Source organism: Anomaloglossus baeobatrachus, chromosome 1 (genome assembly GCF_048569485.1).
Source record: "Anomaloglossus baeobatrachus isolate aAnoBae1 chromosome 1, aAnoBae1.hap1, whole genome shotgun sequence".
In the NCBI taxonomy this organism is placed as follows: Eukaryota; Metazoa; Chordata; class Amphibia; order Anura; family Aromobatidae; genus Anomaloglossus; species Anomaloglossus baeobatrachus.
This window is the reverse complement of record NC_134353.1, coordinates 932,227,680-932,255,065: the sequence shown is the minus strand read 5'-3', so window position 1 is coordinate 932,255,065 and position 27,386 is coordinate 932,227,680. Positions and strand designations below refer to the sequence as shown.

Genomic DNA, 27,386 nt, shown 5'->3' with positions numbered 1-27,386 from the left:
ACTACTATAATACTGCCCCCTATGTACAAGAATATAACTACTATAATACTGCCCCTATGTACAAGAATATGACTACTATAATACTGCCCCCTATGTACAAGAATATAACTACTATAATACTGCCCCCTATGTACAAGAATATAACTACTATAATACTGCCCCCTATGTACAAGAATATAACTACTATAATACTGCCCCTATGTACAAGAATATGACTACTATAATACTGCCCCCTATGTACAAGAATATAACTACTATAATACTGCCCCCTATGTACAAGAATATAACTACTATAATACTGCCCCCTATGTACAAGAATATAACTACTATAATACTGCCCCCTATGTACAAGAATATAACTACTATAATACTGCCCCCTATGTACAAGAATATAACTACTATAATACTGCCCCTATGTACAAGAATATAACTACTATAATACTGCTCTCTATGTACAAGAATATAACTACTATAATACCGCTCCTATGTACAAGAATATGACTACTATAATACTGCTCCTATGTACAAGAATATAACTACTATAATACTGCTCCTATGTACAAGAATATGACTACTATAATACTGCCCCCTATGTACAAGAATATAACTACTATAATACTGCCCCTATGTACAAGAATATAACTACTATAATACTGCCCCCTATGTACAAGAATATGACTACTATAATACTGCCCCCTATGTACAAGAATATAACTACTATAATACTGCCTATATGTACAAGAATATAACTACTATAATACCGCTCCTATGTACAAGAATATGACTACTATAATACTGCTCCTATGTACAAGAATATAACTACTATAATACTGCTCCTATGTACAAGAATATAACTAATATAATACTTCTCCTATGTACAAGAATATACCTACTATAATACTGTCACTATGTACAAGAATATAACTACTATAATACTTCTCCAATGTACAAGAATATAACTACTATAATACTGCTCTCTATGTACAAGAACATAACTACTATAATACTGCCCCCTATGTACAAGAATATAACTACTATAATACTGCCTCTTATGAACAAGAATATAACTACTATAATACTGCCCCCTATGTACAAGAATATAACTACTATAATACTGCTCCCTATGTACAAGAATATAACTACTATAATACTGCCCCCTATGTACAAGAATATAACTACTATAATACTGCCCCCTATGTACAAGAATATAACTACTATAATACTGCCCCCTATGTACAAGAATATAACTACTATAATACTGCCCCCTATGTACAAGAATATAACTACTATAATACTGCCCCCTATGTACAAGAATATAACTACTATAATACTGCCCCCTATGTACAAGAATATAACTACTATAATACTGCCCCCTATGTACAAGAATATAACTACTATAATACTGCCCCCTATGTACAAGAATATAACTACTATAATACTGCCCCCTATGTACAAGAATATAACTACTATAATACTGCCCCCTATGTACAAGAATATAACTACTATAATACTGCTCCTATGTACAAGAATATAACTACTATAATACTGCCCCTATATACAAGAATATAACTACTATAATACTGCCCCTATGTACAGGAATATAACTACTATAATACTGCTCCTATGTACAGGAATATAACTACTATAATACTGCCTTTATGTACAAGAATATAACTACTATAATACTGCCTTTATGTACAGGAATATAACTACTATAATACTGCCCCTATGTACAAGAATATAACTACTATAATACTGCCTCCTATGTACAAGAATATAACTACAATAATACTGCCCCCTATGTATAAGAATATAACTACTATAATACTGCCCCCTATGTATAAGAATATAACTACTATAATACTGCCCCCTATGTACAAAAAGATAACTACTATAATACTGCCCCTATGTATAATAATACATAGTTTAGTTCCTAGTATATGGCTGCTTATTTTTTCTTTTAATTTATATTTTCTCATCTTCATTAGAGATGACAGTGGATTGGTTTGTGGTGATAGATAAAGCCATTTGTGATGTTATTAGGTAAAACTGCCAAGAAAGTTTGTAATCTCGGTGTATAATGTGCTTCTTCTTACTGTACTGTGATTCTATCCCTGCAAGATAATTGATATTTACTTATTTGTCTGTAATGTGAGGTTTTCTCGCCCTGATGATAGGTTTACATCACTTACGCTGAGGCGCGATGGACGTGTTTGCGTCTATTACGAGTCCCCAATAAGTGGTGCAGGCAATGGCGGTTTTTTATTTATTTTTTTTTTATTTTCCTGCTGTGAATAATTAGGATTGATTGGAGTGCTTTCTTTGTCCTTTAAAAACACACTGTTTAATTATTATGCCATTATGCTAATTCATGCAAATGTTAAAAGTGTTCTCTTGGTTGCAAGTGCAAAGAACAAAAAAAGATGAAAGTGTTAGTCTAAAGTACAAATTAGTTTATTACGTCGCTAAATAGCCTCCTAGGAAGCAGGTGTCCTGTGTACATGAAATAAACAGCCCCGTCGTAGCATATAAATGTTCCGTTGTCATGTGCGCGGTACTCAACGGAGCGCGGAGAGGCAATTATACATGTTTATGTTCTTCTTATGGCTGCAATACTTTAGAAGTATCCGAAAATGTGGTGTTTGGCATTTTGCAAGCTTTTTAACGATCAAGTAGTTATATATATGCCTTATACTGTGTCTAGAGAAGAAACGCTACCGAATAGTTGTCTTCAATTTGTGGCTCTCCAGCTGGGTCAGAACTATAGCTCCTGGTGGCTACAATGAGGAGTCTACAAGGGTGGACTACACAAGATGTCTGGACTATGCAAGGTGGACTCTACAAGAGAGAACTGAACAATACAGGGTTGGATTCTCCAAGGTGGACTCTATACGAGTAGACTCTACAAGGGTGGACTATACAAAGAGGACTCTACAAAGCTGAACTGTATAAGGTGGGCTCTACAAGGTAGACTCTACAAGGGTGGACTATACAAAGAGGACTCTACAAAGCTGAACTGTATAAGGTGGGCTCTACAAGGTAGACTCAGCAAGGGTGGACTATACAAGGAGGACTCTACAAACGTGAACTGTATAAGGTGGGCTCTACAAGGTAGACTCAGCAAGGGTGGACTATACAAGGAGGACTCTACAAAGGTGAACTGTATAAGGTGGGTTCTACAAAGTAGACTCAGCAAGGGTGGATTTTACAATCAGGACTCTACAAAGGTGAACTGGATAAGGAGGGCTCTACAAAGTAGACTCTGCAAGGGTGGAATATACAAGTTGAAGTCTACAAGTTTGGACTATGCTAGGTTGACTCTACAAAAGAGAACTATACAATACAAGGTTGGGATTCTAGAAGGTGGGCTCTATAAGAGTAGAAGCTACAAGGGTGGACTATACAAGGAGGACTCTACAAAGGTGAAGTGTAGAAGGAGGGCTCTACAAAGTACACTCTGCAAGAGTAGACTCTATAAGTTGGAGTCTAAAAGTTTAGACTATGCAAGGTGGACTTTACATGAAAGAACTATACAATGCAGGATTTGGACTTTACAAGGTCAGACTCTCCAAGGTGGGCTCTATAAGAGTAGACTTGATAAGGTTGGACTTTACAGGGTTGAATTCTACATGAGTGGAATCTACAAGGAAGACTACAAGAATGGACTATACAAAGCAGACTGCAAGGGTGGACTTTATAAACTTTATAAGGCAAACTACAAAACTTCACTCTACAAGATAGACCACACAAGGAATTTACAAGAGTGGAGTCTATACAGTAGACATTACAAGGTTTGACTTTACAGGATGAGATTCTACATAAGAGGAGTCTACAAGGTTGGACTTTACAGGATTAGATTCTACATGAGTGAAGTCTAAAAGGAAGTCTACAAGAATGGACTTTACAAAGTAGACTACAAGGGTGGACTTTATAAACTTTGTGAGCTAGACTACACGAGTGCACTCTAGACTCTACACTGTAGTCTCTACAAGGAAGGACTCTTCGAAATAAACTATAAGGGGTGACGTTACAACCTTTATAAAGGTAGACCCCAAAGGTGGATGCTACATGGTTGCACTCTACAATGATAGGCTATACAAGGTATTTACAAAGGTAGATTCCACAAGAATGGACTCTACAAAGTAGACTAAAAGGGTGGACTTTATAAACTTTGTGAGGTAGACTATAAGAGTGCACTCTACAATTTATAAGGTTTCCACTCTATCTAGACCATACACGGTATTTACAAGGATAGACTCTATACAGTAGACTCTACAAGAAAGGATTCTTCAAAGTAGACTATAATGGGTGATTCTACATCTTTATAAAGGTAGACCAGAAAATTGGACTCTGCATGGTTTCACTGTACAAAAATAGGTTATACAAGGTATTTACAAGGGTGTAGTATATACAGTAGACTCTACAAGGCTTCACAAGAATGGACTCTACAAAGTAGTCTACAAGGGTGTACTTTATAAACTTTGTGAGGTAGACTATAAGAGTGCACTCTACAATTTATAAGGCTTCAGTCTACAAGAGAAACCATACAAGGGATTTCCAAGGGTGGACTTTTTAAGGTAGACTCTACAAGTATGGACTCTTCAAAGTAAACTATAAGGGGTGACAAAGTATTTAGAAGGGTAGAGTCTATAAGGTAGACTCAACAAGGAAGGTCTCTGCAAAATAGGCTACAAGTTATAACTTCACAACTTTATAAGGTAGACCACAAGGGTGGACCTTAAATGATTGTACTCCACAAGAATAGGCTATATAAGGTATTTACAAAGGTAGACTCTATACAGTAGACTCTACAAGGAAGGACGTTGACTACAAAGGGTGAAGTTACAGCCTTATAAAGTAGACTACAAGAGTGGACTCTACATGGTTGCACTCCACAAGATAGGCTATTTACAAAGGTAAATTATACACAGTAGACTCTACAAGGAAGGATTCTACAAAGTCGACTACAAGGGTTTACTTTACAACTTTATAAGGCATACCACAAGAGTGGACTCTTCATGGTTACACTCTACAAGGTAGGTTATACAAGGTATTTAAAAAGGTAGACTCTATACAGTAGACTCTACAATGATGGACTCTACAAAGTAGACTACAATGATGGACTCAACAAACTAGACTAAAAGGGTGGATTCTACATGGTTGCACTCTACAAGATAGGCTATACAAAGTATTCACAAGGCTAGACTCTATACGGTAGACTCTACAAGGAAGAACTCTTCAGCGTAGACTGCAAGGTGTGACTTTACAGCCTTAAAAGGTAAACTACAAGAATGAACTCAGCAAAATAGCTTCTACAAGGGATTTACAAGGATTAACTCTAGAAGGTAGACTCTACGAGGGTAGACTTTGAGGTAGACTCTACGAGGGTAGACTTTGAGGTAGACTCTACGAGGGTGGACTTTGAGGTAGACTTTACGAGGGTGGAGTTTGAGTAGACTCTGAGGGTAGACTTTCGGAGGTAGACTCTGCGAGGGTGGACTTTATGAGGTACACTCTGCGAGGGTGGACTTTATGAAGTAGACTCTCCAAAGGTGAATTCTACAAGCGTGAACTTTCCATGGTAGATTCTGCAGAACCTTAAGCCTTTAAATTTTACAGATTGATATATTTGAAAGGAATACTTTGGGCTGACCAAAATTTTAACTTATTAGTCCATTGGACTACCTGATGGAAAATCAATTTCATAGGAATTGACTTATCTGATTTTTTTTTTTTCTTTGTTTGGTTTCAGGCTCACAAGTAAAGAGTTTCACGTCATTGTGGTTCATCTCTGAGCCCGTAGATGTAGTCACCATGAGGGGGAGTTATGTGGTCTTAAACTGCTCTGCTGGCTCAGATCGAGGGTCACCGATCATCAAATGGAAAAAGGATGGAGTTTACCTAAATCTAGCAATAGACGACAGAAGACAACAACAGAGCAATGGATCCTTGATAATACAAACTGTAGTACACTCACGGCATCACCGGCCCGATGAGGGCTCCTACCAATGTGAAGCATCGATAGATGGGGTTGGTGCAATTATTAGTCGGACATCTAAAGTATTGGTTGCTGGTAAGACGCCTTCTATGTATTTCTTGTGCATGTAGCAATAATAATTGGTGTATTGTGCTACAAATATTGCAAATCCGAATATAGTAGATATGATTCATTGAGAGAAAGAGTGTATAAATAACCATGCCAAACAATAATTGTAAGTGTCATATAGTGCTGAAAAATTAGTGCCATATATCAGCTATAAAACATTTGTATATAGGCGCCTACACTTTAAATGCATCATAGCAGTGCCACACTTTGCCTAAGAAAATGCCAACATAGAGTGCTTAAAGAGGTTGTCCACTACTTTTACATTGATGCTGTTTAATCACTAGGGGGGTCACTCTACAACTAGGAAATAGAGAATAGAGGAGTGGTCGAACAAACTGGGGGTCTGGAGCCTGGAGATCATGTATGGAATACGGGGAGCAAGCGGAGCCAAGGTCAGGGTACAAGCCAGAGGTCAGGAGCCAGGAGGTAATGTAAGGATTACAGTGGGCAAGTGAAGCCGAGGCCAGGATACGAGCCAGAGATCAGGAGCCAGGAGGTCATGTAAGAATAAAAATGGAACAGAGGTCAGTCAGAATTAGGGGGACAGGCAAGAAGGGTAACTAAGGTCCGGGGTCAAGAGACAAGATCAGAACAGTACACTTACGAGAGTCAGAAGCACTAACTGCGTAGCAGGAACTATAACTGGTGACGTTATAGGTGAGGTTGCTCCCTAATGAAGCAGAGCAATCACCTGGAATAAGGCGCCTGTGAACTGACCCCTCCCTGCACCAACGCAGAACCCAAGGCTGGGAAACAACCCGTTACCCAGCGATGAAAAAACAACAGAGCATCGGCCTTGCAGCATAGCACCGCAAATCAGAGCCATGACAGATCGCTTTCCTTTAAGATATGTCGTCAATGTCTAACCGACCTGGGTCCGACACCTGGCACCCCTGTCAACTAGCTGCCAATGATGGCGGCGGCAGGAGGCGGTCGTAAACGCTCAGTTACGGAACTACTCTGTCTTCTGATAGCAGCAGTGACTGGGTACAGCACATCCACCTCGTGTTGATTTGAATGGGAGGTAGATGTGCAGTTCCCACCCACAGCCACTTTCAGAAGACGGAGCAGCTTTGGAACTGTGCATTTCCGATACCAGCACCGAGAACATCTGATTGGCGGGGGTGATGAGTATCCGACCCCAACCGATCAGACATTGATGACCTATCCTAAAGTTGTCCATCAATGTAGAAGTAGTGGACAACCCCTTTAAAAATGACCATCAAAGGGAGCTTGATATACAGTACAGACCAAACGTTTGGATACACCTCCTCATTCAAAGAGTTTTCTTTATTTTCATGACTCTAAAAATTGTAGATGCACATTGAATGCATCAAAACTATGAATCAAAACATGTGGAATGAAATACTTAACAAAAAAGTGTGAAAGAACTAAAGATATGTGTTATATTCTAGGTTCTTAAAAGTAGCCACCTTTTGCTTTCATTACTGCTTTGCAAACTCTTGGCATTCTCTTGATGAGCTTCAAGTGGTAGTCACCGGAAATGGTTTTCCAACAGTCTTGAAGGAGTTCCCAGAGATGCTTAGCACTTGTTGGCCCTTTTGCCTTCACTCTGCGGTCCAGCTCACCCCAAACCATCTCGATTGGGTTCAGGTCTGGTGACTGTGGAGGCCAGGTCATCTGGCGTAGCACCCCATCACTCTCCTTCTTAGTCAAATAGCCCTTACACAGCCTGGAGGTGTGTTTAGGGTAATTGTCCTGTTGAAAAATAAATGATGGTCCAACTAAACGCAAACCGGATGGAATAGCATGCCGCTGCAAGATGCTGTGGTAGCCATGCTGGTTCTGTATGCCTTCAATTTTGAATAAATCCCCAACAGTGTCACCAGCAAAGCCCCCCCCCCCCACACCATCACACCTCCTCCTCCATGCTTCATGGTGGAACCAGCCATGTAGAGTCCATCCGTTCACCTTTCTTACAAAGACACGGTGGTTGGATCCAAAGATCTCAAATTTGGACTCATCAGACCAAAGCATAGATTTCCACTGGTCTAATGTCCATTCCTTGTGCTCTTTAGCCCAAACAAGTCTCTTCTGCTTGTTGCCTGTCCTTAGCAGTGGTTTCCTAGCAGCTATTTTACCATGAAGGCCTGCTGCACAAAGCCTCCTCTTAATAGTTGTTCTACAGATGAGAAGGTGTGTCCAAACTTTTGGTCTGTACTGTATGTAAGCCGAAGATGTTGATCTATGATCTTGGACCTTGACTCATTTCCAAAATGAAAACTTACTATTGATTTCAACTTGCTTAAGATTTTGCAAAAAAGTAGTTTGGTCACTATATGACACTTGTTCCTTCTGGAAATCATTAGTGGTCACCGATGTGCTCTTCTACGATGTATCTAAGATGTATTTCAAGATCAAATTTTTGGGGCTTCTCCTCTTAGGAAACTGCATTTCCATAACATTAGCATCCCCGATAGTTCCTCTGTACTGAGCATATATCACTATAGGGTGATGGTTGTGACTTTCCCACCATTGATTTTTTTTTTTAAATCCAAATTTGACACTTTTTATGGAAATGATTCGCAGTGATTTGAATATCTTACAAAGCCTAAATTTGTCTGGAAAATGCTAATGACACTATTCACTTTTCCTCACACGTTAAAGGGGTTGTCCACTATATTTACAATGATGCCCAATCCTTAGGATAGGTCATCAATGTCTGATTGGCCGGGGTTCGACACCCCGCACCCCTGCCAATCAGCTCCTTTTGGTCCCGGAGGCGACAGCAAGCAGCTGGAAATATGTTGTCTTCTAATAGTGGCCGTGGCTGGGTACTGCACATCCACGTTGCATTCTAATGAATAGGAGGTTGTGCAGTACCCGGTCGCTGCCACTATCAGAAGACGGAGCAGTGCCGGAACTGAGCATTTCCGGCTGCCTGCTGCCGTCGCCGAGACCAAGAACAGCTGATCGTCGAAAATGCGGGGAGTCGAAACCCAGCCGATCAGACTAAGGATAGGCCATCAGTGTAAAAGTAGTGGACAACCCCTTTAACTTTCCCCACTGCTATGCTGTCACACCCTATCTGTACAGCCTGTTCAGCATTTTTAGCTTTCTCTCCCTATCTTTATGGATAAGCCGTGAGCTGTGACGTGATCTCACTATCCAGATTCACCACACATTGGCTGCTGCATTCCCTGCCTTGGCTTTTGTACTGGCTACAATAGTTTGTCTTGATTGGCTTCTCTATATCACGTGATGTGATAGTTGCAAGGCATTATGGGGAAGCTCACCTGAAGTATTGTGATATTTCCCTGTCTTCTGAAATGTGCAAACACGATTCTCGCAAAGCGAATAGCCGATTGATCAAATTCAGCACAAATCTGATTTTCATTGAATGGATTTGCTGATCTACAGTGTTTAACTTATATCCGTCTGGAAGTAACTAAAAAAATTCGACTGTATTGAGAAATCAATGTGTTTCCTTCTATCTGAGCTGCGGCTTCAATAACCGTCCCCGCTGTAACCATTTGTAAGATATCCGGTGCGGCATCGTGTGATTTAGTCTGCGTTGTAATTGAATCAGACAATATTACGGTGTAATACTACAAAAACATTTCATTCCTGCAAATTTTCAATAGTAAAAAGCGGCAGGAATATAAAGTGATTTAAATTCTTAATTACCCTGATGTACAACAATGGCGGGGAACGTCTCCGCGCAGATCTGCCGGGACCGACACAAGAACAGCTGTGTCTCACTGATTCCAATTCTTCAGTAAGTCCCATTCTCCTGGGTGTTCTCCTCAATCCTTAGCTCAGAACCGAAGACAATACTTCAGTCGCAGATCGGTCTGATGGATCATACGAGAAATGGAGATGTGCACATCTGGAAGGGTTTAGAAGAAGACATCCCAGTGCATCGATTACAGGCGTTATATATGTATAAAGTGTAACTTTGAGAGTTGCTTAAATAACAATTCCAGAATATTATCTCATCCTGGGCTTACTTGAAGTAGTATGAGTGGTTTAATAAGATGGTCACCCAATCTCCGCATAGAAACTGGATGGTCATTGCTATCGCTTAGATCAGGGGTGGGGAACCTTTTTTGTGGTGTGGTCATTTTGGAAATTTCTATCATCTGGAGGGGCATACAAAGGCCTGGGGCGGCTGGAGGGGTACAAAAAGGCCTGGGGAGGCTGGAGGGGCACACAAAGGCCTGGGGAGGCTGGAGGGGCACACAAAGGCCTGGGGAGGCTGGAGGGTCACACAAAGGCCTGGGGAGGCTGGAGGGGCACACAAAGGCCTGGGGAGGCTGGAGGGGCACACAAAGGCCTGGGGAGGCTGGAGGGGCACACAAAGGCCTGGGGAGGCTGGAGGGTCACACAAAGGCCTGGGGAGGCTGGAGGGGCACACACAGGCCTGGGGAGGCTGGAGGGGAACACACAGGCCTGGGGAGGCTGGAGGGGAACACACAGGCCTGGGGAGGCTGGAGGGGAACACACAGGCCTGGGGAAGCTGGAGGGGAACACACAGGCCTGGGGAGGCTGGAGGGGAACACACAAGCCTGGGGAGGCTGGAGGGGCACACACAGGCCTGGGGAGGCTGGAGGGGCACACACAGGCCTGGGGAGGCTGGAGGGGCACACACAGGCCTGAGGAGGCTGGAGGATCGAGATAAAAGAACAGCTCAGGATTAAATATATTTAATCACCTGAAGGGCACACTAAATAAATAAATAAATATATATATATATATATATATACAGTATATATACAGTATATGTATATATATATATATATATATATATATATATATATATATATATATATATATATAAAATCTGAGAAATTTACAGAGATTATGGTCAGAAATGCAGATATAGGTGCAAGCAGATACACATATGAATCAGTTACCCTTTCTTTGTGACTAGGCCTGGTGCTGGCTCGGCACATGGAAGGCGCTGTGGACCCAATGGCTTCCTTGGCACTCCCCACACATTCATTGGACGTGACCTCTCTGAGAAAAACACCTATAAAATGTCCATTTGGTGACCTATTACAAGGCTGGACATGGGATGTGCCTTCAGGTTCCAGAGAATTATGAAGTGGCAGCTTTCCTCATATCTCCGCCTCTGAGCGTCCCATGTGGAAGATATTTCCATCATGTTTGCTGTTATGATTTTATTTATCCATAGCTACGAAGCATGATGTGTTTACTGTCTCCCAGCTATTAATTATGGGCTGATATGCGTGGCCCACAATTAAGGCAAAATATGTGTTACGTGTGTCCCGCTGTCCTGAGGCAAAGATATGTCTGCCATAATAATTTTTACTCGCATGCCTATCTGTCTGCAGGTCCCATTTGAAGCTTCTTTGGAACCGGCCATCACCCATCCACTTCCCTAGCTGAATTACTTTTGTCGCCAGGGGGTCTTGCTCTGCTCAGGGGCTTCTTCCCCACTATAATTAATTTTTACCTCTTACCATTGGGTCCAGAATGGAGGTATTGGATTTCTATCCAGGATAGGTTGACCTAGACTTGATGCAGGTCAGGATGTGTGGAAATATAGAGATATACCATATTCCTCACAGATGCCAACGTTTCCCATGCCAATATAGGGAGATAAAGGGATTGCTATCACATTTCCAGGCGGCACATTTCCCCAGAGCGCCATGTTCCTGTTCGGAGGCTTTTTGCAGGAGCCGGCTTTTTAGGTGCCATAATGGTATCACTTGTCGGATTTTATAGCAATTTAGCCTGCACGACTCATCCGACCTTTCCTCGGTGAGATCCGTGCCGGTGATCCGGGTTGCGCCTAATAGGACGGACCGGTTGTTTACAGCGCAAACTTTCTGACCTTCAGAGCAACTTGGGGAATATAAAGAAGATTTGCCGGCAAAATAGAAGAGCTGCATCATGTTTGGAAGAAAAAATAAAGTCTTCCAAGAAGCCGTGTCTGAGTTTATGCTTTTGGAAGACTTTTTAATTAAAGGGTCACCTATGTGCACCTCGCAGGGACTTCGGCAGGAAAGTGCAGATGCAGAACAGTAAGGGAAGCAGCGCCTCTTATTAGGCCGCGTTTTCTGATTCATACTTATAGCAGATAACGACCTTCGTACCGCGGCTCATATTTATGGAAAGAGCGCACTTCGCGCATTTACCGGCCAGGTCTCTGTCGGATGTTTCCATCTCCGCGCTCGCCTACAATCATAGACATTTTGTAATTGCAATTTACAAACTGAACTTCATAAACTTTGATATTTTGTGTCATCTGTGGGCAAAACATATCCGCTTAACCCCTTCACGGCTCTTGTATGGTTGTCACACTTTTGTGATCGTTTGCATTTCCACCATAGGTTTTAAAGGGAATCTGTCAGCAGGTTTTTGCTACCTCATCTGCTACACCCACGAGGAGCACCATAGGTTTTCAAGGGAATCTGTCAGCTTGTTTTTGCTACCTCATCTGCTACACCCATGAGGAGCACCATAGGTTTTCAAGGGAATCTGTCAGCTTGTTTTTGCTACCTCATCTGCTACACCCATGAGGAGCCCCATAGGTTTTAAAGGGAATCTGTCAGCAGGTTTTTGCTACCTCATCTGCTACACCCACGAGGAGCACCATAGGTTTTAAAGGGAATCTGTCAGCAGGTTTTTGCTACTTCATCTGCTACACCCATGAGGTGTACCATAGGTTTTAAAGGGAATCTGTCAGCAGATTTTTGCTACTTCACCTGAGGGTAGTGTGATGTAGGTAGAGATGTCATGCAGTGTTCGTCTTTGCACTCGCTGGGTGTCTTGGCGGCATCGGACTCTGTTCACACCGCAGAGTCTGACAAGTAGCCTGAGGTCTCTTAGTTGTACAGCCTGTCATAGGCGTCGGAAGTGTTTTGCTTCACTGCTCTCCAGTACAGCAGGAGATCATTCCTGCTGGCTTGTGAATGGTTGCAAGGAGCTCAGGCTGTAAATGACCATTCACAGCCGCCTTCACCCTTTATAAAGTTCTGGATCCTGTTTCTGGTCGCCGGATATAGCTTCAGCTTTGCTCCTGTGTATCAGTCCTTATTATAGTGATCCAGAGCTTGGTGACTTGTTGTGTGCTGTGGAAATATCCCTGTTGTTAGTTTATTTCCTCCCTGTGTTTATTTCCTCCTGAGTTCGTATTATTTCTTCTCGTGTCTGGTTGCAGTGTGCATAAGTTTTGGTTCTTTCCCCTGTCTGTGTTATTTGGTGGGTTTGCTTCTCCCGTTTCAGCCCTCTCCTGGGGTGGTGGGAGATGGGGTGCAAGATCAGGGCTCTAACAGGAGTTAAGGACACGCTGGGGTCCCAGACTTAGTTACCATTAAGCCTACTCCTAGGATAAGGGACAGTTTAGGGTCCCTAGTTTAAGGGTCAGCTTAGAGGGCCATCTTCTGTTACCGTGATTCTCCATGACAAGAGAGATCAAGTTTAACAGATCCCAGGGGTTGCCCTGACCTTCAACTTTTAACCCCTGTACCGGGATCTGGACTTACACATGGGGCTCCTGGGCTGCGGCCACAGAGTAGCTGCTGACCAGTGGAGATAGAAGAAAGCAAAAAAAAGTGAGAAAGCAAGGATATGGTCAAAATTGAAGCCAAGTGTCGTGGGGTGTATGGAGACAAGACAGGCACCCTAGGCTGGCCCTAAGACATGTGATCCTGTGCTGTCCCTTATCTCGAAGGTAGGTTTGATGGTAACCAGGTTCGAGCCCCCAGCGTGACCCTAACTACTGTCCGGACCCTGATCTTACTTCCCGTCTCCCACAACCTCAGAGCGGGCTGGAAAATACAAAGATAAAACCCACACAAGGGAGAATGGAAACTCGTACACGCAGCACTCAAAACACGCAGGAGAGACAATATGTGTACTGGTGGGGCAACACAAAAGGGGAGGAAGTAACGCACAAGAGGGAATCAGCTCCCTGATCTAGCACCATCAAACGTCCCAGGAATAAAACAAGACTGTTGATGTCACTCGTAACCAAGGTGCGGCACTACCTAGGTTATGCCAAATCAGAAGCAGGTGGGGACATAAACCACCACAGATCTTACAGATTATTTTTGTGATTACGGTGTCTTCCCAGACTGCACCACTACTGTAGTTGTAAAAAAAAGTTCACATTTCATTAACAATTTTCAGGGGTTTTTATTTTTTTTGCAATTTCGGAAAATTTTTTGCAACATCAGCAACTTTATGGGTCGCATGCATTTTGGAGCTGACACGTGATTGCAGTGTGTCGCTACCACAAAGTAGTTATGAGAAATTTTTGCTTTGATGCCCATAAACCATGGAGCCTCAATCATTTTTGGGATTAACATTATCATTTTTTCATATATAGAAGTGGAATAAATCATGGACCTGACGGTTTGCGCACATTTTTGCATCTGAATGTTGCTGACAATGACAAGTTTCTCTTAATGTCGATGAATATTTCAGAAATAAGAGGCGGTAATGTGAGCGTAGAGGCGCTCGTATGCCGAGATTTAAATAACATAACTCATGGAAGTTATTGACCGTGATCTCCATAACCTACATTTTTATGTTTTTCTATTTTTTTTTTTCTCGTCAGCAGAAACTCATTTAAAAGCTTTAAAAATAAAACACGAGGATTGTGGAATGGAGGGTTGCTCTTTTTACATGCAAACAGTAGAGAAGAGCGAATCCATTCAATACACATTAAACGTGTCGGATTTGTTGAACAAAGTGATTTAGAAAAATTTCGCGATTTTATTCTCGAGAATTACCAAAAATGGCTATTAATATTTTACACAATATAGAACATTTATTCAGCTGAGGAAAGCTCACGTGATATTGTCTATGGTCCGGTGTAGCGCTGGCATCCCTACACTGCTCACCCTCCTCCCTGTAAGCCAGCCTACACTGCCCTGCCTGGCTTCCCTGCTGCCCTTTACATGGGTCTCCCCGGCTTCCTGGCCTTGGGGCCTTTGCACGTCGCACAGGTCCTCCGGGAGGGTTCCTAAGGAGTGTGCACACACTTCTGCCCTTCACTGAAAGGGACAACGCACCATTTCCTTGAAGCATCTCTCAGCCTATTGCTGAGTGGTACTTGGTACTTAAGGCACTCTCCCAGCTAGGGAGGTGCCTGATCAATGTTGTTAGTTAGTAGTCTGTTCCATAGCTAGCTAATTGTCAAGTCCCCTTGTCCACTGTTCGAGTCCATGTCAGTGTACAGTGTCCTATTCCTGTTTCCCGGCCCCATTGCTAACCGGCTGGCTGTCCATCCAGGCCATGCTATCAGCCCCAACTGTCCTGGTGGTTCCGGTCTACACTAGTGACTCTGAATGTCTAGACTGGCCATACTTTCTGCCTCAGCTGCCCTGGCTACACCTCCAACATTAGTGGCTCTGTCCACCCAGGCCATTCTACCTGCTTCAGCTATATTGAAGATCCCTGTCTATCCTATAGACTCTGACTCTCTGCACCTGTGTTCGTCTATGTCCCAGGGCATATACTCCCTAAAATGGTGCACAACAGAGCACACGGTGACTCCGTCTGCACCATTATAGTCAGTAGCCCCATTAGCACATTCATCCGAAACCTGTTTTGCGGGGGTTCGTAAGGAAACCCAGACAGGACCACTGAACGGGGAGAGGAACGTAGTGTGAAAGTGGCCTAAGTTTTCAGGTTAATAGCTTTAGGAAGAGCTAGAACCTGCAATTCAATTTACTAATCTCTATTCTCAATATTAACCCCTAATAATCAAATGATCAGTCAAAAGACAACTGAATGTAGGTACACTGCAGAAGAAATCTACTGAACCAAATTCATGATGTTAGCTGTCACCTTACACACTGAAAAGCGTTTCGCAATGTGCTTAATCAGGGAATTATAGCTAGTCTCAGTACTGAAAGACTTTGAGATCTCACAAAAAGGGATTGTCCAAATAGAGACCACTGGAGATATTACCAAGATTATTGATGGACCCCTCTCTCAAAAAAAATTGATCTCATAAGAGACACCCTCAAAATTCCAGGTTAAGTTGTTACATTTCTTCCTATAAGGGAAGACTTAACAAACTTCCCGTTAGCCTGGAGAAATTACCAAGATTCTTGATGGACTCTTCTCACAAAAAAATGACCTCATAAGAGACACCCCCAAAATTCCATGATAGGTTGTTCCATTTCTTCCTATAAGAGAAGACTTAACAAACTTCCATTTACTCTGGGGATATTACCCAAATTGTTGATGGACCCTTCTCACAAAAAATGATTGTCCAAATAGTGGCCTCATAAGAGACACCCCCAAGATTCCAGGATAAGTTGTTACATTTCTTCCTATAAGGGAAGATTTAACAAAACTCCATTTAGCCATACTCCAAATATTGAGTCAAGTCATCAGACACAGTTCATACATCTGGACATTGACTAATTAGTTCTCTGCACGCTATCCTACAGATTTTATAGTCTATGGGGTATGCTTTCTCAAATCTTCATTTTTACATTTCTTCCTATAAGGGAAGACTTAACAAACTTCCCTTTAGCTTAGAGATATTACCTAGATTGTTGATGAACCCTTGTCGCAAAAAGTGATTGTCCAAATAGTGACCTCATAAGAGACACCCCAAAGATTCCAGGATAAGTTGTTACATTTCTTCCTATAAGGGAAGACTTACCAAAACTCCATTTAAGCATACTCCAAATATTGAGTAATCAGACACAGCTCATACATCTGGACATTGACTAATTAGTTCTCTACACGCTATCCTACAGTTTTTATAGTCTATGGGGTATGCTTTCTCAAATCTACATTTTTACATTTCTTCCTATAAGGAAAGACTTAACAAACTTCCCTTTTAGATTAGAGATATAGAGATATTACCCAGATTGTTGATGGACCCTTCTCACAAAAAATGATTGTCCAAATAGTGACTTCATAAGAGACACCCCCAAGATTCCAGGATATGTTGTTACATTTCTTCCTATAAGGGAAGACTTAATAAAACTCTATTTAGCCATTCTCCAGATGTCGAGTAATCAGACACAACTTATACATCTGGACATTGACTAATTAGTTCTCCACACACTATTCTACAGTTTTTATAGTCTATGGGTTATGCTTTCTCACATCTTCATTTTTACATTTCTTCCTATAAGGAAAGACTTAACAAACTTCCCTTTAGATTAGAGATATTACCCAGATTGTTGATGGGCCCTTCTCAAAAAGTGATTGTACAAATAGTGACCTCATAAGAGACACCCCCAAGATTCCAGGATAGGTTGTTCCATTTTTTCCTATAAGGGAAGACTTAACAAACTTCACTTCAGCTTGGATATATTACCCAGATTGCTGATGGACCCTTGTCACAAAAAATGATAGTCCAAATAGTGACCTCATAAAAGACATCCTCAAGATTCCTGGATAGGTTGTTATATTTCTTCCTCTAAAGGAAGACTTAACAAAACTCGATTTAGCTATACTCCAGATGTTGAGTCATCAGACACAGCTTATACATCTGGACATTGACTAGTTCTCTACACACTGTAGTACAGTTTTTATAGTCTATGGGGTATGCTTTCTCAAATCTCCATTTTTACATTTCTTCCTATAAGGGAAGACTGAACAAATTTCCCTTTAGCTTGGAGATATTACCTAGATTGTTGATGGACCCTTCTGATTGTCCAAATAGTGACTTCATAAGAGACACCCCCAAGATTCCAGGATAAGTTGTTACATTTCTTCCTATAAGGGAAGACTTAACAAAACTCTGTTTAGCCATACTCCAAATATTGAGTCATCAGACACAGCTTATACATCTGTATGTTGACTAATTAGTTCTTTACACGCTATCCTACAGTTTTTATAGTCTATGGGGTATGCTTTCTCAAATCTCCATTTTTGCATTTCTTCCTATAAGGGAAGACGTAACAAACCTGCCTTTAGCCATTCTCCAGATGTTGAGTCATCAGACACAGCTTATACATCTGTACGTTGACTAACTAGTTCTCTACACGCTATCCTACAGTTTTTATAGTCTATGGGGTATGCTTTCTCAAATCTACATTTTTACATTTCTTCCTATAAGGAAAGACTTAACAAACTTCCCTTTTAGATTAGAGATATAGAGATATTACCCAGATTGTTGATGGACCCTTCTCACAAAAAATGATTGTCCAAATAGTGACTTCATAAGAGACACCCCCAAGATTCCAGGATATGTTGTTACATTTCTTCCTATAAGGGAAGACTTAATAAAACTCTATTTAGCCATTCTCCAGATGTCGAGTAATCAGACACAACTTATACATCTGGACATTGACTAATTAGTTCTCCACACACTATTCTACAGTTTTTATAGTCTATGGGTTATGCTTTCTCACATCTTCATTTTTACATTTCTTCCTATAAGGAAAGACTTAACAAACTTCCCTTTAGATTAGAGATATTACCCAGATTGTTGATGGGCCCTTCTCAAAAAGTGATTGTACAAATAGTGACCTCATAAGAGACACCCCCAAGATTCCAGGATAGGTTGTTCCATTTTTTCCTATAAGGGAAGACTTAACAAACTTCACTTCAGCTTGGATATATTACCCAGATTGCTGATGGACCCTTGTCACAAAAAATGATAGTCCAAATAGTGACCTCATAAAAGACATCCTCAAGATTCCTGGATAGGTTGTTATATTTCTTCCTCTAAAGGAAGACTTAACAAAACTCGATTTAGCTATACTCCAGATGTTGAGTCATCAGACACAGCTTATACATCTGGACATTGACTAGTTCTCTACACACTGTAGTACAGTTTTTATAGTCTATGGGGTATGCTTTCTCAAATCTCCATTTTTACATTTCTTCCTATAAGGGAAGACTGAACAAATTTCCCTTTAGCTTGGAGATATTACCTAGATTGTTGATGGACCCTTCTGATTGTCCAAATAGTGACTTCATAAGAGACACCCCCAAGATTCCAGGATAAGTTGTTACATTTCTTCCTATAAGGGAAGACTTAACAAAACTCTGTTTAGCCATACTCCAAATATTGAGTCATCAGACACAGCTTATACATCTGTATGTTGACTAATTAGTTCTTTACACGCTATCCTACAGTTTTTATAGTCTATGGGGTATGCTTTCTCAAATCTCCATTTTTGCATTTCTTCCTATAAGGGAAGACGTAACAAACCTGCCTTTAGCCATTCTCCAGATGTTGAGTCATCAGACACAGCTTATACATCTGTACGTTGACTAACTAGTTCTCTACACACTATGCTACAGTTTTTATAGTCCATGGGGTATGCTTTCTCAAATCTCCATTTTTACATTTCTTCCTATAAGGGAAGACTTAACAAACTTCCCTTTAGACTGGTGATATTATCTAGATTGTTGATTGACCCTTCTCACAAAAAATGATTGTCCAAATAGTAACCTCATAAGAGACACCCCCAAGATTCCAGGATAAGTTCTTACATTTCTTCCTATAAGGGAAGACTTAACAAAACTCCATTTAGCCATACTCCAAATATTGAGTAATCAGACACAGCTCATATATCTGGACGTTGACTAACTAGTTCTCTACACACTATGCTACAGTTTTTATAGTCTATGGGGTATGCTTTCTCAAATCTTCATTTTTACATTTCTTCCTATAAGGGAAGACTTAAGGCTTTCTCAAAATCTCAATTTTTTTTTTTTTTTTTTGCAATTTTGTATGGAGTCTGACAAAAAACGTTTGTAGAGATCTCTTCGGAGATCCAAAGGAAGATAAAACCGCGTGAAACTGATCAGTAATTTAATGTACAGTATGAATTCTATATGATACAGCATGCAGCATGTATATATTAATCACTTACTATCGGCAGGAGTATAGGCTCACAGCCCGGATGTGGCCATCTGACAGATATGACTGTCTGACCAGCAGAATCGATAATAAACTTCAATGTGAAATGCGGAGAGACTGCTCTAGATAGAGATCAAATGATGAATTTTGATCAATTTGACCCGCAGGAAATTATGAAGCATATCTTACTTGTGTGTCTGCCGAGCGCTGACCTTCAGACTGTGCAGGGAGAGGCTCTGCTGACATCCGCCGCCGCTGGAGGTCAGACACATGGATCAATTTTAATTGTAGGACATGGTCTATGAAAGCACGAGAGTCACACTGAAGGCAGCGTATAGCAGCCGCTGTACATGGCTGAAGTATGACATGGCTGCTCCGGGCCACACGTATGACAAGGCAATATATGGCATCAGAAAATTCATTTTTAGACGCTTCTGTCAAGCAGGAGATTTCAGTAATATGTACAATGTGAAGGGAACGAGAGCTGGACTATAGTATAGGGAGTGCAGCTCTGGAGTATAATGGATGTAGCTCAGGATCAGTCATGTAATGTATGTACACAGTGACTGCACCAGCAGAATAGTGAGTGCAGCTCTGGAGTATAATACAGGAGGTAACTCAGGATCAGTAATGTAATGTATGTACACAGTGACTGCACCAGCAGAATAGTGAGTGCAGCTCTGGGGTATAATACAGGAGGTAACTCAGGATCAGTAATGTAATGTATGTACACAGTGACTGCACCAGCAGAATAGTGAGTGCAGCTCTGGAGTATAATACAGGAGGTAACTCAGGATCAGTAATGTAATGTATGTACACAGTGACTGCACCAGCAGAATAGTGAGTGCAGCTCTGGAGTATAATACAGGAGGTAACTCAGGATCAGTAATGTAATGTATGTACACAGTGACTGCACCAGCAGAATAGTGAGTGCAGCTCTGGAGTATAATACAGGAGGTAACTCAGGATCAGTAATGTAATGTATGTACACAGTGACTGCACCAGCAGAATAGTGAGTGCAGCTCTGGAATATAATACAGGAGGTAACTCAGGATCAGTAATGTAATGTATGTACACAGTGACTGCACCAGCAGAATAGTGAGTGCAGCTCTGGAGTATAATACAGGAGGTAACTCAGGATCAGTAATGTAATGTATGTACACAGTGACTGCACCAGCAAAATAGTGAGTGCAGCTCTGGAGTATAATACAGGAGGTAACTCAGGATCAGTAATGTAATGTATGTACACAGTGACTGCACCAGCAAAATAGTGAGTGCAGCTCTGGAGTATAATACAAAAGGTAACTCAGGATCAGTAATGTAATGTATATACACAGTGACTGCACCAGCAGAATAGTGAGTGCAGCTCTGGAGTATAATACAAAATGGATACAGCCGCACACTAAATGCCATCAATGTATAAGGGAACTCTGGTACTGCATTACTGCTATATGAAAAAATGAGATTTTTAGTTTATGAATTGGCCAATGCATGTAAGCCCGGAAACCAAACGGCAAGGTAAATCTCAATATTCCGGGTCCCTAACTAAAATGCCACTATCTAGGTTAAAAACATCCATGCCTGGGCAGCTAGACTAAAAATCTAACTTGAAATGCCACTATCTGGACTAACCTCCATGTCTGGGCAGCTAGGACTCCTGGTATAAGGATTGTGAACACAGTCTGGTTTATAGGGCGGAGTGCTCAGTCAGAAAAAATTCATTTTTAGACGCTTCTGTCAAGCAGGAGACTTCAGTAATATGTACAATGTGAAGGGAACGAGAGCTGGACTATAGTATAGGGAGTGCAGCTCTGGAGTATAATGGATGTAGCTCAGGATCAGTAATGTAATGTATGTACACAGTGACTGCACCAGCAGAATAGTGAGTGCAGCTCTGGAGTATAATACAGGAGGTAACTCAGGATCAGTACAGGATCAGTAATGTAATGTATGTACACAATGACTACACCAGCAGAATAGTGAGTGCAGCTCTGGAGTATAATACAGTATGTAACTCAGGATCAGTACAGGATCAGTAATGTAATATATGTACACAGTGACTGCACCAGCAGAATAGTGAGTGCAGCTCTGGAGTATAATACAGGAGGTAACTCAGGATCAGTACAGGATCAGTAATGTAATGTATGTACACAGTGACTGCACCAGCAGAATAGTGAGTGTAGCTCTGGAGTATAATACAGTATGTAACTCAGGATCAGTACAGGATCAGTAATGTAATATATGTACACAGTGACTGCACCAGCAGAATAGTGAGTGCAGCTCTGGAGTATAATACAGGAGGTAACTCAGGATCAGTACAGGATCAGTAATGTAATGTATGTGCACAGTGACTGCACCAGCAGAATAGTGAGTGCAGCTCTGGAGTATAATACAGTATGTAACTCAGGATCAGTGCAGGATCAGTAATGTAATGTATGTACACAGTGACTGCACCAGCAGAATAGTGAGTGCAGCTCTGGAGTATAATACAGGAGGTAACTCAGGATCAGTACAGGATCAGTAATGTAATGTATGTACACAGTGACTGCACCAGCAGAATAGTGAGTGCAGCTCTGGAGTATAATACAGGAGGTAACTCAGGATCAGTACAGGATCAGTAATGTAATGTATGTACACAGTGACTGCACCAGCAGAATAGTGAGTGCGGCTGTGAGTAATGGATCTTCATGAGAAAGTGCAGGATTCAGTGGATCATGTTATAGATATATGGTAGGAGATGTAGAAAGATGTGTATTTTGAATCCCCTGCTCTGGGCACCAAGACAGGTAGCTCTCCCCTGTGCCCATGGGCAGGTAATAATAAAGTCAGTGTGTGCTTCAGACAATGGTGCAGTATTGTTGGTACTTCATAGTTAATTTTGCAGATTGGGAAGTTATTCTCATCATCATATTTTAGACAGATGTAAGAACACTTGTAAGTAATGCACATGGAGCATTTATACCTGAAATCACATGACATATGACATAAGATAAAATCAGGTATCAACTATGATATATGAAGCGGTACTATATGAGATATTATATATCCACCTCCTTCTCCACCTTCCAATCTATATCATCTGTTACATAAAATGAAAATAAGAGGCTGTTATTAGTAAGTAGGGTGATAACATGAAGAAAGGTTCATGTATCCTACTACTTCATGGTTACTGGAGGCTGTACAGGAGGACAGATGACAATACCTGGCTGGAATTGATAAGAGGGGTGATAACTTGAAGAAACGTTCTTGTATTGTTCAACTCTGAGGTCTTTGGATGATGTAAAGAGGGAGTGATGACAATAACAGGCAGCAATTAATAAGAGGGGTTATGACATGAGGAAAAGTTCCTGTACCCTTCCACTTTTTGGTCAATGGATGATGTAAAGAGGGAGAGATGATAATAACAGGCAGTAATTGATAAGAGGGGTGATAACATGAAGAATCGTTCTTGTATGCATCCACTTTGTGGTCATTGGAGGCTGTACAGGGGGAGAGATGACAAAAACAGGCATTAATTGATAAAAAGGGTGATAACATGAAGAAAAGTTCCTGTATCCTTCCACTCTGTGGACACTGAAGGCTATGGAGGGGGAGAGATGACAATAACAGGCAGTAATTGATAAAAGGGGCTGATAGCATGAAGAAAAGATCCTGTATCTTTAAGAAGGGTAATAACTTGTAGAAGAGTTCCTGTATCCTTCCACCCCGTGGTCACGGGAGGCTGTACAGGAGGAGAAATGACAAAGAGGGGTGATAACATGAGGAAAAGTTCATATATACTTCCACTCTGTGGTCACTTGAAGCTGTACAGGGGGAGAAATGACAAAGATGGGTGATAGCATGAAAAAAAGTTCCTGTATCCTTCCACTCTGTGGTCACTGGAGGCTGTACAGGAGGAGAAATGACAAAGATGTGTGATAACATGTAGAAAAGTTCCTGTATCCTTCCATTCTGTGGTCACTGGAGGCTGTACAGGAGGAGAAATGACAAAGAGGGTGATAACATGAAGAAAGGTTCCTGTATCCTTCCGCTCTGGTCACTGGAGGCTATACAGGAGAAGAAATGACAAAGAGGGGTGATAACATGAGGAAAAGTTCCTGTATCCTTCATCTTTGTGGTCACTGGAGGCTGTACAGGAGGAGAAATGACAAAGAGGGTGATAACATGAGGAAAAGTTCCTGTATCCTTCATCTTTGTGGTCACTGGAGGCTGTACAGGAGGAGAAATGACAAAGAGGGTGATAACATGAGGAAAAGCTCATGTATCCTTCATCTTTGTGGTCACTGAAGGCTGTACAGGAGGAGAAATGACAACGAGGGGTGACAACATGAGGAAAAGTTCCTGTATCCCTGTATCCTTAAAAGGGGTGATAACATGAAGAAAAGCTCCTGTATCCTTCACTCTGTGGTCACTGCAGGGTGTACAGGAGGATAAATGACAAAGATGGGTGATAATATGAGGACAAGTTCCTGTATCCTTCCACTCTGTGGTCACTGAAGACTATATAGGGGGAAAGATGACAATAACAGGCAGTAAATGATAAGAGGGGCTGATAGCATGAAGAAAAGTTCCTGTATCCTTAAGAGAGGTGATAACATGAGGAAAGGTTCCTGTATCCTTCCACTCCATGGTCACTGGAAGCTGTACAGGAGGAGAAATGACAAAGAGGGGTGATAACATGAAGAAAGGTTCCTGTATCCTTCATCTTTGTGGTCACTGGAGGCTATACAGGGGGAGAAATGACAAAGAGGGTGATAACATGAGGAAAAGTTCCTGTATCCTTCATCTTTGTGGTCACTGGAGGCTATACAAGGGGAGAAATGCCAAAGAGGGGTGATAGCATGAGGAAAAGTTCCTGTATCCTTCCACTCTGTGGACACTGGAGGCTGTACAGGAAGAGAAATGACAAAGAAGGGTGATACAATGAGGAAAAGTTCCTATATCCTTCATCTTTGTGGTCACTGGAGGCTATACAGGAGGAGAAATGACAAAGAGGGGTGATAACATGAGGAAAAGTTCCTGTATCCTTCATCTTTGTGGTCACTGGAGGCTATACAAGGGGAGAAATGCCAAAGAGGGGTGATAACATGAGGAAAAGTTCCTGTATCCTTCCACTCTGTGGACACTGGAGGCTGTACAGGAAGAGAAATGACAAAGAAGGGTGATACAATGAGGGTGATACAATGAGGGTGATACAATACTATATCCTTCATCTTTGTGGTCACTGGAGGCTATACAGGAGGAGAAATGCCAAAGAGGGGTGATAACATGATGAAAAGTTCCTGTATCCTTCACCTTTTGTGGTCACTGGAGGCTATACAGGGGGAGAAATGACAAAGAGGGTGATAACATGAGGAAAAGTTCCTGTATCCTTCATCTTTGTAGTCACTGGAGGCTATACAGGGGAAGAAATGACAAAGAGGGTGATAACATGAGGAAAAGTTCCTGTATCCTTCATCTTTGTGGTCACTGGAGGCTATACAAGGGGAGAAATGACAAAGAGGGGTGATAACATGAGGAAAAGTTCCTGTATCCTTCACCTTTTGTGGTCACTGGAGGCTGTACAGGAGGAGAAATGACAAAGAGGGTGATAACATGAGGAAAAGTTCCTGTATCCTTCACCTTTTTTGGTCACTGGAGGCTGTACAGGAGGAGAAATGACAAAGAGGGTGATAACATGAGGAAAAGTTCCTGTATCCTTCCACTCTGTGGACACTGGAGGCTGTACAGGAAGAGAAATGACAAAGAGGGTGATAACATGAGGAAAAGTTCCTGTATCCTTCATCTTTGTAGTCACTGGAGGCTATACAGGGGAAGAAATGACAAAGAGGGTGATAACATGAGGAAAAGTTCCTGTATCCTTCATCTTTGTGGTCACTGGAGGCTATACAAGGGGAGAAATGCCAAAGAGGGGTGATAACATGAGGAAAAGTTCCTGTATCCTTCATCTTTGTGGTCACTGGAGGCTATACAAGGGGAGAAATGCCAAAGAGGGGTGATAACATGAGGAAAAGTTCCTGTATCCTTCCACTCTGTGGACACTGGAGGCTGTACAGGAAGAGAAATGACAAAGAGGGTGATAACATGAGGAAAAGTTCCTGTATCCTTCATCTTTGTAGTCACTGGAGGCTATACAGGGGAAGAAATGACAAAGAGGGTGATAACATGAGGAAAAGTTCCTGTATCCTTCATCTTTGTGGTCACTGGAGGCTATACAAGGGGAGAAATGCCAAAGAGGGGTGATAACATGAGGAAAAGTTCCTGTATCCTTCATCTTTGTCGTCACTGGAGGCTGTACAGGAGGAGAAATGACAAAGAGGGTGATAACATGAGGAAAAGTTCCTGTATCCTTCATCTTTGTGGTCACTGGAGGCTGTACATTTGGAGAATGACAGATGACAACCTGTATATGAAGCATTCCACCTCCATTCGTGGCAGTGATATTAATGGGGCACGTGGGAAGCGTTATCTGAGAGTGAAGGCTTCTTTTAAGTCTAGAATAGCACAACAATGCTTTGCTCTATGAGCACAAATCTCATCGTGTGAAAGAAAAGCGTTCCTGTGAACAATAAAGCCCGAGTGAAGGAATCGGAGGAGAAGGCGGCTGCTTATAGGTTATCATTATTCTCATAAGAGAACACAACCAGCATGATCCGCCTGATATTTCCAACCGGTCACAAATCAAGGCCGGATCCATAAGCGACACATAGGGACAATTGACGGATAAGCCTTAACTCTAGGGAAGAAATCAAATATAGAAATCCAGGTCTCAATTGAACAGACAGCCTAATCCGTAAGCCTATGATTTCCTGTTATCTCCCAGGCTTTTAGGGCAGCGGGAAAATGGCTCCAAATCTATTTAGACATTTAAAATGCCACCGAAAAAGAATGTGAAATGTTAACACAAGCCGCGGAAGAAAGAGCCGGAAATAATGTATTTCTACCCGGGGCCATGAAGGAGCCGGCAAATATTTCTATTTCTTTTCTAAACAACTGACTTTTCATTAAAATCAGTCATACAGAGTTAGTTCCACTGCGAGGCCTACCTGCCGCCTCCGGAAGACCGCTGACAAACGCCGTCCACAGCCCGAAAACTGCTGAGCTCAACCACGTCTGCAGCTCACCGGCTACATACAGATGGGGCAAAGGTTGACTTGACTGATGAGAACATCGTCAGGGCTTGTCATAAAAGGCTATTTTAATTAAGATAGGTAACATAACAACAAGACACAACCATTGACCAATGTCAAGTTAGGTGGCAATATTGCCGTTATATCCCAGTGTTGTGTTACCTGCGTTAAGGTAACCTTTGCTACATCTGTATTTTCTTTTATTTAATTACATAGTGACAACATATTTCATGATGCTGCACAAATATGTGCCCAGATTAAAAAAATCACTACATGTTTAGTGTGAGGCTGGAAATCCAAGTATTCTTACATAATAATAATAATTTTATTCATTCCACAGCGCTTTACATACATTGGCAACACTGTCCCC

At 41.6% G+C, this 27,386-nt stretch overlaps 1 protein-coding gene across 1 annotated transcript in view; it reads left to right on the top strand.

Annotated features, from left to right (window-relative positions):
* Positions 1-27,386, top strand: part of DCC (DCC netrin 1 receptor) — a 1,217,792-nt gene that overhangs the window by 465,900 nt on the left and 724,506 nt on the right. The window contains exon 2 of the mRNA XM_075328185.1: positions 5,753-6,073. Within this exon, the coding sequence (XP_075184300.1) occupies positions 5,753-6,073 (321 nt within the window). The remainder of the gene's footprint in view (positions 1-5,752; positions 6,074-27,386) is intronic.